Source organism: Sphaeramia orbicularis, chromosome 24 (genome assembly GCF_902148855.1).
Source record: "Sphaeramia orbicularis chromosome 24, fSphaOr1.1, whole genome shotgun sequence".
NCBI classification, from domain to species: Eukaryota; Metazoa; Chordata; class Actinopteri; order Kurtiformes; family Apogonidae; genus Sphaeramia; species Sphaeramia orbicularis.
This window is the reverse complement of record NC_043979.1, coordinates 38710798-38723986: the sequence shown is the minus strand read 5'-3', so window position 1 is coordinate 38723986 and position 13189 is coordinate 38710798. Positions and strand designations below refer to the sequence as shown.

The following is a 13189-nucleotide window of genomic DNA, read 5'->3' as shown; positions in this document are numbered from 1 at the left end:
GATAAATATCTTAATTTTTTTGTTAATATTGATGTTTTTATCTCAAATTCGCAGAAACAGGACATCTTACAGCTGTAACCATGACGTGTCCCATTATTTTTGTCCATATAGTTTATGAACATTAATATTTCCTTCAAGTGTAATGGGAGATGTGAAGAAAGTAGATGGTTAGCTGTGGTCGAAATGTATTATTTACAGTCAGTATTTTAGACATTTAGAGGCAGAACATTTAAAATCATAGTCACGAATAAAAAAAATGTTTTAAAAAATTTTAAAAATCAATGTTGAAACAAACTGGGATGAATTGAATTCAGGTGTTTCTTTTCTAACAGGGGTCTGGAATTAAAAAATAAAAAAAAAAACAGTAATGACAAATGTCATAATATAGTTTTATACTGAGATAAATATCTTAATTTTTTTTTGTTAATATTGATGTTTTTATCTCAAATTAGCATAAACAGGAACATCTTACAGCTGTAGTCATGATGTGTCCCAATATTTTTGTCCATACAGTTTATAAACATCAATATTTCCTTAAAGTTTAATGAGAGGTGTGAAGAAAGTAGATGGTTAGTCGTGGTAAAAAATTATTTAGTCGGTATTTTAGAAATTTAGAGGCAAAACATTAAAAATCAGTCACAGCTTAAATAAATAAATAAATAAATAAATAAATAAATAAAAATTTAAAAATCAGTGCTGAGAGAAATTAAATAAAAACCATCTCATTTTGGAAGCAAAGATAACAATTTAAACAAAACAAAACAATGCAATGATATTTATTCCAATATAAACTATATTATGACATTTGTCATTGTTTTGTATCCCAGACTCCTGTTAGACAAGAAACAGTGAATTTAACGTGTCCCAATACTTTTGTCTATGTAGTCTATAATTATGCTATAAGACTAACAATATGGCTAAAACATGGTATTATTAATGTATATTTTAGTTTGAAAACAGGAATAGTTTCGATGCTTTCAAGGACATTCCGCAGTTTGTAATTTGGGACTTGGCTGCTGAGCTCCAATGTAACAGGAGACTATACACATCCTGTCTTGTTTTCCTCCTGGAGCTGATTTTCTGATAACATAACTTTACTGTTTTTTGGCTTATCAGCTAATAGTTTTTGGATGCTGGATTGTCCTTGATGTACCACCAAGGAGATTTTTTTTTCTAAAAACAGTCCCTGGTGCCAAGTGTATAGCCGATGTGTAATTATTCTACTTGTCTTAAAGCTACTCTACCCTTTTAAGTAGTTTTTTTTTAAATCCTGACAGGAAAAAGATTTGTTATAAAAGCGCACTGGGATGAATAGAAATGAGTGAAAATGTCAGATCTGTTTTAGAAAACTGTTGCAAATTTGCCTTCGTTTTCCAGTGTTTTTGAAATGAGGTGCTGCTTAACACTCATGTGAACCTGGTTACCGTTGACCCCTGACCTTCATGGATCAGTTTCAATTTCAATGTTCTTTTTCTAATTTCATGACATTTTACTGGTTTTTGGATCATTTTTCTTATGTTTGGATTAGGGCTGCACGATTAATCGATTTTAAATCAAAAGCGGATTTTTCAGTAAGGATGATTTTTAAAAACGGGAAATTGTCAAATCGATTTCATCTCACTTGCTAAATTTTTCATTCACAAATGTACAGGGGTTGGACAAATTAATGGAAACACCTTAAAAAATCAACAAAATATAATGTAATATGGTGTAGGTCCGCCTTTTGCGGCAATTACAGCCTCAATTCTCCGAGGTATTGATTCATACAACTTGTGAATTGTTTCCAAAGGAATTTTAAGCCATTCTTCAGTTAGAATACCCTCCAACTCTTTTAGAGACGATGGCGGTGGAAATCGACGTCTTACTTGAATCTCTAAAACTGACCATAAATGCTCAATAATGTTGAGGTCTGGGGACTGTGCCGGCCATACGAGATGCTCAACTTCATTAGAGTGTTCCTCATGCCATTCTTTAACAATTCTAGCTGTATGGATTGGGGCATTATCATCTTGAGGGGAAGGTGTTTCCATTATTTTGCTTATTTTTTTGCTTATTGATTATTTTGCCGCTATAAACAGATGCGACAACTTTGTTTCCGAAAGTATTCCCCATGCTGTCAGTCGCTGTAACCACCTCTGTTCCATGGGCTTTGGTGGTCTTTTAGTGGCTATCAACTATAAACCGCAGAAATACGATCTATAACACATTGAAACGGCATTGAAATGGTCGATCAAATGATTAAGTTGTTTACGAAGAAAATGTGTACATTTGTGTGTTTCTTTCATCACACTGCTGCACTTTTTGGCTGTGTTTGCTTCCATCTTGCCAATGATTCAAACAGAATTATGCGAAATTTCTCCTACCCCTTCGTTCGTAGTGTGGTCCTGAAATATCTCAGTTTTGAGGACTATACACCCCTTCACCTCGGCCCTTGCCCTCCGTCTGATTGACAATCGGGACAACACTACCCCTTCATGAGTACACTCAAAATCGAGGGGTAGGGGTCAGAGGTGAATTGGGATTCAGCTTTGACCTTATGTGTGCAAATGTCGGGACGTAACTAGTTAGTTATTGATGCAACAAATTATTATTAGTATTTTTTTTTTTTTTTTTTTTGCTAGTTTTTTATATTTCTTATGCTGTTTTTATCAGATTTTAATTTGTCTGTTTTTATGATGGTTGTACAGGGGTTGGACAAAATAATGAAAACACCTTAAAACATCAACAAAATATAATGTAATATGGTGTAGGTTCGCCTTTTGCGGCAATTACAGCCTCAATTCTCCGAGGTATTGATTCATACAACTTGTGAATTGTTTCCAAAGGAATTTTAAGCCATTCTTCAGTTAGAATACCCTCCAACTCTTTTAGAGACGATGGCGGTGGAAATCGACGTCTTACTTGAATCTCTAAAACTGACCATAAATGCTCAATAATGTTGAGGTCTGGGGACTGTGTCGGCCATACGAGATGCTCAACTTCATTAGAATGTTCCTCATGCCATTCTTTAACAATTCTAGCTGTATGGATTGGGGCATTATCATCTTGAGGTGAAGGTGTTTCCATTATTTTGTCCAACCCCTGTACGTTCTGGAACACAAAACCAAATATTATTTATTTTTTAAAAGATGCTGAACTTTATTTAAAGCTGTGAGATAAATCTGGAAACAAAAAGGCTATAAAAAACCATCAGTATTTGCTCTGATGACATTTTATTGTAGTGTATTCTCCCCTGGCAAACTTATGTTATTTTCTTGTTGTATACATTATTTGTATACTGTACTTCATTTAATAAAGATTTAATGAAGAAAAAAAAAAAACTTCTGTGGGTTCATCATGTGATACCATCACAGATTTGAGGTCGGAGCAGTAGCTTGCATTGCGAGCTGCTCACAAAAATGACATGCTGACTTCTGTTGTCTTTTGTAGTTTTACCCAAAAATCGAAAATCGAGTTTTTAGGGGGAAAAAAATCAGGATTTTATTTTTTGCCAAAATCATGCAGCCCTAGTTTGGATTATTAACTGGAATAAGTCATCAACAGTAGCGTCAGTAAAATAAACTATGTATCTGAGACTGGAGCATTTGTTGATTTACTGTTATGACAATTAAGCCTAATTTCACTAATTTCCATCATAGCTATTGTATGTTCTACATCATCGTGTTCCTTAAATAACTGCCTTGTTTTTTTCAGATTTTCAGGAAACACAAAAAACTAGTATTTCATGATTTAGTCATTATTTGTCATCATTATTATTTGGACAATTATTTTAGGAAGGTGACGATATTCAAATGAACAATATCCACTTAATTTAGCACCTACTTGAGAACAGCACCACAAATTACTTATTTTTTACATAATTGTTAATAAATTTAGGCAGGAATGGGTTAATTACTGTAGAGTCTGTATAGTTTATTCACTATTTTTTTTTTTTTTTTTTGTTTTGTTTTTTGCACTGTTCTTATACATGGACACATTTGTCTTGCACTTTATTCTGTTGCCGCCTTGACCAGTGCATTTCCCCATTGTGGGACCAATAAAGTCTAATGTAATGTATGTAGTGTAATGTAATGTAATGTAATCTGATAGACTAAAATACATTCTATTCTTATTTTACCTCTGGCAAAATTTTATATTCTGTTTTCTCATTTTACCTTTAAGTTTTTTTTTGTTTTTTTTTTTACATAACTGTACATAAATTTAGGCAGTAATGGGTTAATTACTGTATAGTCTGTATAGTGTATTACTATTATATATTTTGCATTATTTCATACTGTTTGATTTTGCACTACTTTGTTTTTTTTTCACTCAATAAAGTCTAATCTAATCTAATCCAACCAAACAGACTAAAATACATTCTGTTCTTACTTTACTTCTGGTAAAATTTTATATTCTGTTTTCTTATTTTACTTTTAGTTTTTGTACTTTTATATTCCCTCTGTTCTATTCTTACGTTTTTTTTTTTTTTATTCCTATTGTTGCACTGATTGTAGTAGCACAGTGACAATAAAAGCCGATTCTGAAAACTTCATTTATGAACTCTGTAGCCTTTATCTGTCAATTGTAATGGAATCAAACACATAATCCATCTGATCAAAGGAGGTATATGTATGTATTTGTGAATCAGCCTAGCATGTGGAGCTGTGTATTATTCCTTTGTGTGTCAGTCTAAACCTGGTGGCATGTTGAGTTCACACCTGTGCCCCTGTAATGTTCGTACCTCAGAGGCAAACGGAGTGACCTAAATAACAAGTGTTTAGTTGGAAACCAACAGAGAGCGAAGGAGATCACTCAGTTCATCGCCTCCTTTACCCTGTGCTCAGTTTTGCAAACACGCAGACATATTTTCCAAATGAAATGCCGTCTGTTTGCATACACTTTGACAGTCGGCGAAAGCTAACAGTTCACACAGGCAACAGTCTGTGACACTGGTGCTGGTGGGAAAGACACAGTTCATGCTGCATCAAAGTGAGTGTGAGGGACTAATTGACGAAGAAGAGGAAGGGGAAAAAACTGAGAAGAAAAGGGAAAAAGGCAAAGAGACGGATCCGCCTACTCAGGGGTGTAGTCTAGGACAAAGGTGTCAAACATGCGGCCCGGGGGCCAAATCCGGCCCGCCAAAGGGTCCGGTCCGGCCCTTGGGATGAATTTGTGAAATGCAAAAATTACACTAAGATATTAAAGCTGCAGTATGTAGGAATTATGTTCTAAGTAATTGTAAAATTGCCTTGACTGTCACCAGACATGAAGGAATCCTGTCCATTTCAAATACTGATCTCACTGACAGTAGTAGTCCAGCCAGAATATGTGCATTTGAAAAGCTCAGTGTCAGCCCTGAAATGATGTTTATATTGACATTGTGTGTTTTGGTCTGATGCCCCGCCCATCACCTGTCTGCTAATCAGAGTCAGAAGCCTTTCAGCTCCAGGTTGCCAGTTCCCAGTGGGCTGCAGCTGGAACATTTCTGATCACAAATGTCTGACGTTATTAAACCTAAAAGGACTCTTGTTATTCCCAAATACATCGTGACAAAGTGAGAAATAAAACAAGGAGATGCATAGAAGATGATTCAGAAACATGGAGACGACTGAAAGAGGAGAAGGATTTGAAGACCGACGCCGGCCCTGCCTTAGTCTGACCACCGGGAAGAGCCACTGAGAGCCGGGGTCGCGGCCTCTTCACCTGGTCCCTTGTCCCGGGGCCGGGCAGCAGTCACTTCTCCTGGCCCCGGTGAAGAGACTGCCGGTCCGGGACTGGTGAACAGACCAGGTACCGGTGAAGGACTTGTCTCTTGCCATGGTAGCTCCTTGTAGTTCAGTGTTTTCTGTGGAAGTGACCTGTTCATTTAGCGGTGTGTAATCCGAACGAGGGGGGGGTGTTTGGTCTGTGGTTCGGTCGGGGGGGGTTTGGTAGCTCGGCGTCCGTGATTCGGTCGGGGGGGGGGGGGGGGGGGGGTGTCGGTTGGTAGTTCGGCGTCTGTGGTTCGGGGGGGGGGGGGGGGGGGGGGCGTCGGTAGTTTGGCGTCTGTGGTTCGCGGGGGGGGATCGGTAGTCCGGAAGGGGGGGGGGAGCTCCGTAGTCCAGTGTCCGTGGTTCGGTCGGGGGGGGGGATTAGAGCGATCGTGCAGCGGGTAGTAAAAGTGAAATCTAATGCTCATTTCCCTTTTCTCTATCTCCTGAATCTTCGCAAACTTTCATTTGAGTGTGCAGGACGTTTGTTCTGGCCTTTTATATGTTAGACTTATGTAGAATAAGTCTGGTGATGATTTTTTTGTATGAAATTTATGGTGTGGTGGCAAGGATTAGAGGAAACACTAGTAGTAGATTCTCATGCGGGATCTGGCAACCCCTAGCCTGGGGGAGGAGGAGAGGATACCACGTTCTACAGTATTTTGAATGTGATTGCAGTACCAGTTTTGGCCACAATCCTACATACTGCAGCTTTAACAATCCTTTTAGTTCAGGTTCCACATTCAGACCAATTCAGTCTCAAGTGGGCAGGACCAGGAAAATACTATTGGTTTTTCATAGGGACCATAGGTGAGGGTAGGAACGTAGACTGACCAGTAAATCACGTTACAGCTCAGCTCCTTCTTTACAACAACACACCAACACGGTGACTGCATCACCACACCTGCTCCACCGATCCATCTGTCAATCTCGCACTCCATCCTTCCCTCACTCGTGCACAAGACTCCAAGACACTTAAACTCCTCCACTTGGGGCAAAGACTCCCCGCTGACCCGACAGGGCAGACCACCTTTTTCTGGTTGAGAACCCTGGCTTCGGATTTGGAGGTGCTGATCCTCATCCCACTCACTTAACCCTTTCATGCATGAATTATGAGAACCTTAGTCAAGATTTTTTTCTTGAGTGTTTTTATTCCTCCATAGGCATAAAAAAAAACAATGTGATCGAGTTTTTTTTTTTTTTTTTTTTTCTATAGAGTTACAAAAATATCCATGCATTTAATTTTTGAAGTAAAGAAACGTGTTTAAAATCCAATATCAGAAAGTGATATGAAAACAATGAAATAAAAACATTTTTAATGCTTCTAATCTGATGTCTTCTCACATTTTAACATATTCTAATGCTAGTAATTACTCATTTCATGGGGGTAATATGCAAAAAAAAAAAACTTTTTGTCTAACAAATAACAATTGATTTACACTAAAACATGTCACTGCAGATCAGGTTGATCAAGAACAGCAAAGTTACAGTAATGGTAAGAATGTCAGGGTATGAGATGGTGTGTAAGTGTCCACTGTGTTGGCTGATATGGAACTAAAACAACAAAACCCATTAATTTACAAGAGAACACCTGGAGAAGAACTGTCCACTGTAGTGACTTACGCATGAAAGGGTTAAATGTGAAGTTCAGTGTAAAGTTTCACTTCAGTTTTATGCCAGCGTAAGGTACTTTAATTATGGACCCCCACCCCTCTACCCTCCCACTTCGAAAGATCAACAAGATACTGAATTGTTTTTGAAGGGTCCAGAACGTTTACCTAGAACTGGGCTCAGAATTGGTAGCGGCGCCCCAAGTGCACTTTAGAAATAAAACTTTTTAGTTATTTATAGGTCATTTTTTAGGGTGGTGGTGGTGGGGGGGCATTTTTTCTTTATTTATATCAATATTTTATTATTTTAGTATTTTTATCAGTAATTTATACTATTTACTAAATGCTGCTGACAGTCGGGGACCTGAGTACAATGTTTCGTTTCTGTGTATTCTATATGCTGAAATGACAAATAAATCTGAATCTGAGGTCATACCTGCAAACTGCTGCTGATCAAACCATGATAATTTTATAATAGTGAGCAAATACTACTGATGGATTTTTGGGTAAACTAAACAGAGTAGATTCACATATCTTTGTTTCTAAATCAGGGTGTTTTTGTGGACTACTTAAAAAAAGGCAAAAATTGAGAGTATACCCAGGGACCACTACACCACGGACAAAGTGACGGACAGGTGGTTGGCGTTGCACCTCTTACCTCTCTCTGTTGAACTTGAGCGAGTGGAGGATGGCTGGTCTCTTCTGCCTCAGGTTCCACAGGTGGACGCTGTCATCGGACAGAGCACTCACCAGCGCCCCCTGTTAAAACACAACCACAGCCGCTTCAGTCTACGACAGTGTTTTTCAACCTTGGGGTCAGGACCCTACATGGGGTCGCCTGGAATTCAAATGGGGTCACCTGAAATTTCTAGTAATTGACTAAAAAAAAAACAACGTACTGAAGTGGCAAGGTTTCACTGTAAAAAAAATCGACGTTATTCCAATGCAAACTTTGCTGCTGCTGGTGGATATAGACCCCAGGTGAGCCTCTAAATAAGACCCTCATTCCTCCTCATTTCAGTTTAACTCCTTGAACACTGGTTTCAGATGTTTGTGGTGCAAGATTTGATCAGTTTAAGAAAGAACAGACTGCACAAAGAAGAACTGTAAAAAGTAAGACCCACACTGTAAGCCCGGAATTTGTATTTACTAAAATGCTTTAATTACAATGCACTTAAATGATTTAAGCTTTATGACATTACTATAAAATGTTCAGTATATTCTACTAATTTGTAGACATAGTTGAAAGTACGAAAAAGTTGAAGTTGAATGGAATTAAATCACTAAGTTTTAGTCATGACCACACCTTTTTATCTTCGCATTGCATTGTGGGTATTGGGCATGTTGTTGAGAATATGTTCTTTTTCTGTGCAGGAGTTCAGTGGGGTTGTGGTGTTAGTGTTAATTTGGATTTAATGTGTGTATGGCAGTGTTTATTGGCCTTTTTGTGTTTGTTTTTGTATTTTTGTAGAGCTGCACCATGAGTCAGAGCCAGAGGAAGAACAATGGCTTTACTGTTCATCTAAAACTGTTATTTTACAATAGAAATCTTAATGTCTTGTCAAATTAAAAGCACTTCCTGTACTGGCAAATGATACTGAGTTAACTTCCATTCATGCTACAATATATCAATTGAATAATTTCATAACTATTTTAATCAGGAATAGGATTTTGTATTTGATTATTTAAAAAAAAAAGTTGTTTAAGCAATGATAAATGAATCTGGCTGCAATTCAGAAAATTAGTCAGTGTAACCTCAAATGCTGAGTTGAATGGTTGGATAGTGGGGTTGATTTTACAACAGATTTAAAGTCCAAATAACTTGTCTTTTAGTGTTTTCTGCTTAATAGTTTAAGTTCAATACTTTTAGCATAAAAGTTGAACCTACTTAAACCAATTGATTAGTCGATCATTACTCAGATCATTTAAGTGCAATCACTTGCCTCAAATTTTTGGAGTAAACTCTACTTATCTGGGCTTACAGTGCAGTATCACTATGTATATACTGTATCTGGAGGATTTTCTTTTGCGAAATAAAAAGATATCAAAAAAAAAAGAAAAAGGAAAGAACAGACTGTACCACACAACTTAAAAAAGGGGATTGGGAGCAGTTAATGCAGTGTTTTTTAACCTTAGGGTCGGGACCCCACGTAGGATCGCCTGGAATTCTAATGGGATCGCCTGAAATTTCTAGTAATTGATAAAAAAAAAAAATTAAAACTTAACAAAAATTTACATTATACAGGGTGGGGAAGCAAAATTTACAATGAACATTTAGTTGTTTTTTCTCAGCAGACACTACGTCAATTGTTTTGAAACCAAACATATATTGATGTCATAATCATACCTAACACTATTATCCATACCTTTTCAGAAACTTTTGCCCATATGAGTAATCAGGAAAGCAAACGTCAAACAGTGTGTGATTTGCTGAATGCACTCGTCACACCAAAGGAGATTTCAAAAATAGTTGGAGTGTCCATAAAGACTGTTTATAATGGAAAGAAGAGAATGACTATGAGCAAAACTATTACGAGAAAGTCTGGAAGATACTATTAAAGAAGAATGGGAGAAGTTGTCACCCCAATATTTGAGGAACAGTTGCGCAAGTTTCAGGAAGTGTGTGAAGGCAGTTATTGAGAAAGAAGGAGGACACATAGAATAAAAACATTTTCTATTATGTACATTTTCTTGTGGCAAATAAATTCTCATGACTTTCAATAAACTAATTGGTCATACACTGTCTTTCAATGCCTGCCTCAAAATATTGTACATTTTGCTTCCCCACCCTGTATAACCTTAAAGTTGTGTAAAAGTACGTTTATTTGCAGCATATTACAGCAAACTATTACATGATCAAAAACAAATTAATTTTCGCCAAAAAAAAAAAAAAAAAGTCTGCATTTTGAATGTCTGGGGTCGCCAGAAATTTATGATGTTAAAATGGGGTCACGAGTCAAAAAAGGTTGGGAATCACTGGTATATGCACAAAGACAAAAGAGGACACGCTTTACCATTAAGAAACTGCACGCAGATTACGACTACAGACCTCTTACAAACTTATCTACACGCTGCACATTTCCTTTTTTTGCGACACGACAAGCGTGAGTCAGACTGATTTCCCTGGAAACTCAGGCTGACTTTAAATCAGGCAGTCTTCTCCCAGGTAACCATGATGATTCATAAGATGTACGTATATGTATGTGTGTGTGTGTGTGTGTGTATGTGTGTGTGTGTGTGTGTGTGTGTAGGAGGCACTAAAAATCACTTCCATCTCCCTAAGGGTTTCTTTGAGCTGCTGAGTCACACTGACAGACCCTGAGACACACCACGCAAACATACATACACAGAAAATGCACACATGGCTAAGCATGAAATCCTGCATTTCACATAACATTAAGTAAAGCCATTTCATGTTTTATTTCCATGTAGAATCAGATAGTCTGGCAGGGATTTAATACCCATAGCAAGTTTCCAGCCTAGTCAAACCAGTTCAGTAATTCTACACTTGACAGAATGTTTTCCATTTTCATCAAATGGACTGAAGTGCTTATTTTAGCGCTTATAATTGTATGATAAGCGTCGGATGAGTAGCAGTAGTGGATGTTCTGTGATTTTAAAAAAGGTACGAGGAGAGAATCAACACTGTGAGTAGATAAAGTAGATTAGTTTCACAATATCAGTAAGATCACCCATATTCATTATATAGACAAAAGTATTGGGACACGTTGGATTCAGGTGTTTCTTTTCTAACAGGGGTCTGGGATACAAAATAATAATAATAATAATAAATGTCATTACAGAATGACCAGGTTCAAAAACAGTTTCGTCCTATATTTTCTCAAATTAGAAAAAATTCGAATGACACTTTATGCCTCTGCTGATAAATTTTCACAAATCTGGAATCCTTTGTTTCAACTCGTCAGGAAAACAAATGTCCCCTTTGTTCCAGATTGACCTTTATGGTAATTTTCCACCTGGTCCTCTTTTTTGTTTTTTCTATTCAGTAATGCACCTTGTGTAACACATAACACATCAATATTCTAAATGTGAACCTTTCAAGACGTTTTTTTTGTTTGTTTGTTTGTTTGTTTTTTTTGCTTTATTTTTGTTTGTTTGTTTGTTTGTTGTCTTTGTTTTGTGTGTTTTTGTTAATGGAGAAGGTTGGTGTACTTGTGTTCTTGTCCTTGTTCTTGTGTTTGTTTGCATGTAAAAAAAAAAGAAAAAAAGAGGAAAAAAAATGGAAATTGTGCAACAATTTATTTCCAACTGATGTCACTTTTTTTGGGGCTTTTTTTTCTTTATTTTTTTTTGTTTGTTGTCTTTGTTTTGTGTGTTTTTGTTAATTGAGAAGGTTGGTGTACTTGTGTACTTGTCCTTGTGTTTGTTTGCATGTAAAAAAAAAAAAAAAAAAAAAGGAAATTGTGCAACAATTTATTTTCAACTGATGTCACATTGTTATTATTATTATTTTTTGGCTTTTTTTTTCCTTTATTTTTTTTTGTTTGTTTGTTGTCTTTGTTTTGTGTGTTTTTGTTAATGGAGAAGGTTGGTGTACTTGTGTTCTTGTCCTTGTTCTTGTGTTTGTTTGCATGTAAAAAAAAAAAAAAAAAAAAAGGAAATTGTGCAACAATTTATTTTCAACTGATGTCACTTTTTTTTTTGTCGCTTTTTTTTCTTTTTTTTGTTTGTTTGTTGTCTGTTTTGTGTGTTTTTGTTAATGGAGAAGGTTGGTGTACTTGTGTTCTTGTCCTTGTTCTTGGGTTTGTTTGCATGTTAAAAAAAAAAAGAAGGAAATTGTGCAACAATTTATTTCTGACTAATGTCACATACGATACAATGTTTGTATTGCCCAATTTCTATAAAACTCCAAATAAACAAAGGTTGGAAAGAAAAAAAAAAACAGTTTCTTCCCATATGCCATAAGACTTCTCAACTCATAACATTCCCATTTCCTCACCACACGCCTTATTGCCATGAGGCATTGTCTCACGGTTTTTAGACTGTGCAATATTTTAGAATATTTAGATATTTATTCTTATTGATCCTTTATTCAAAAGTTTTTCTATTTTTATTTTTAATGTGTATATTTATCCTTCTACATACTGTCATTGTTCCTGTTGTGCACTGAGCCACTGCATCGTAATTTCATATTGATGCAAATCTTAATGACAAATAAAGTATGTCTATGTCTATATACGTTTGTATTGCGATAAATAACATTGTATTGCATTTGTTAGTTTTGTTTAACTTATAAAGACCCAAACAGCAACTAGCGACCAATATCATCAACAGTTAAATACCTGTTGATCCACTAATCCTATCAATACATAAGGACTTCTATGAACAGCTACATAATCATTTAACTGAGTTTAGGAAAATACATGATTTTTGCTGAAAAAACACCAAATAAAGAAGATAATATTACAATAAATGGTGACAAATCATTTAAGAAAAGTTAAATATGGAGAAAAATCCATTTGGGATTTGATGTCAATAATAGATTTTCCTGAAAAAGTCCCCTTTTCTTAAGTTTTCTTTGTTTCTGGTATAATAATCCTTAAATGTAATTTTAGTATGATGATTAATGTGCATGAATAGTAATATAAATGTACAGGGTGGGGAAGCAAAATGTACAATATTTTGAGGCAGGGATTGAAAGACAGTGTATGACCAATTAGTTTATTGAAAGTCATGAGAATTTATTTGCCACAAGAAAATGGACATAATAGAAAATGTTTTTATTCTATGTGTCCTCCTTCTTTCTCAATAACTGCCTTCACACGCTTCCTGAAACTTGCGCAAGTGTTCCTCAAATATTCAGGTGACAACTTCTCCCATTCTTCTTTA

The 13189-nt window shown here is 36.1% G+C and overlaps 1 protein-coding gene across 1 annotated transcript in view; it reads right to left on the bottom strand.

The window, feature by feature from the left end:
- Window positions 1–13189, bottom strand: part of stxbp5a (syntaxin binding protein 5a (tomosyn)) — a 457988-nt gene that overhangs the window by 246466 nt on the left and 198333 nt on the right. The window contains exon 4 of the mRNA XM_030128552.1: window positions 7998–8098. Coding sequence (XP_029984412.1) covers window positions 7998–8098 — 101 coding nt within the window. The remainder of the gene's footprint in view (window positions 1–7997; window positions 8099–13189) is intronic.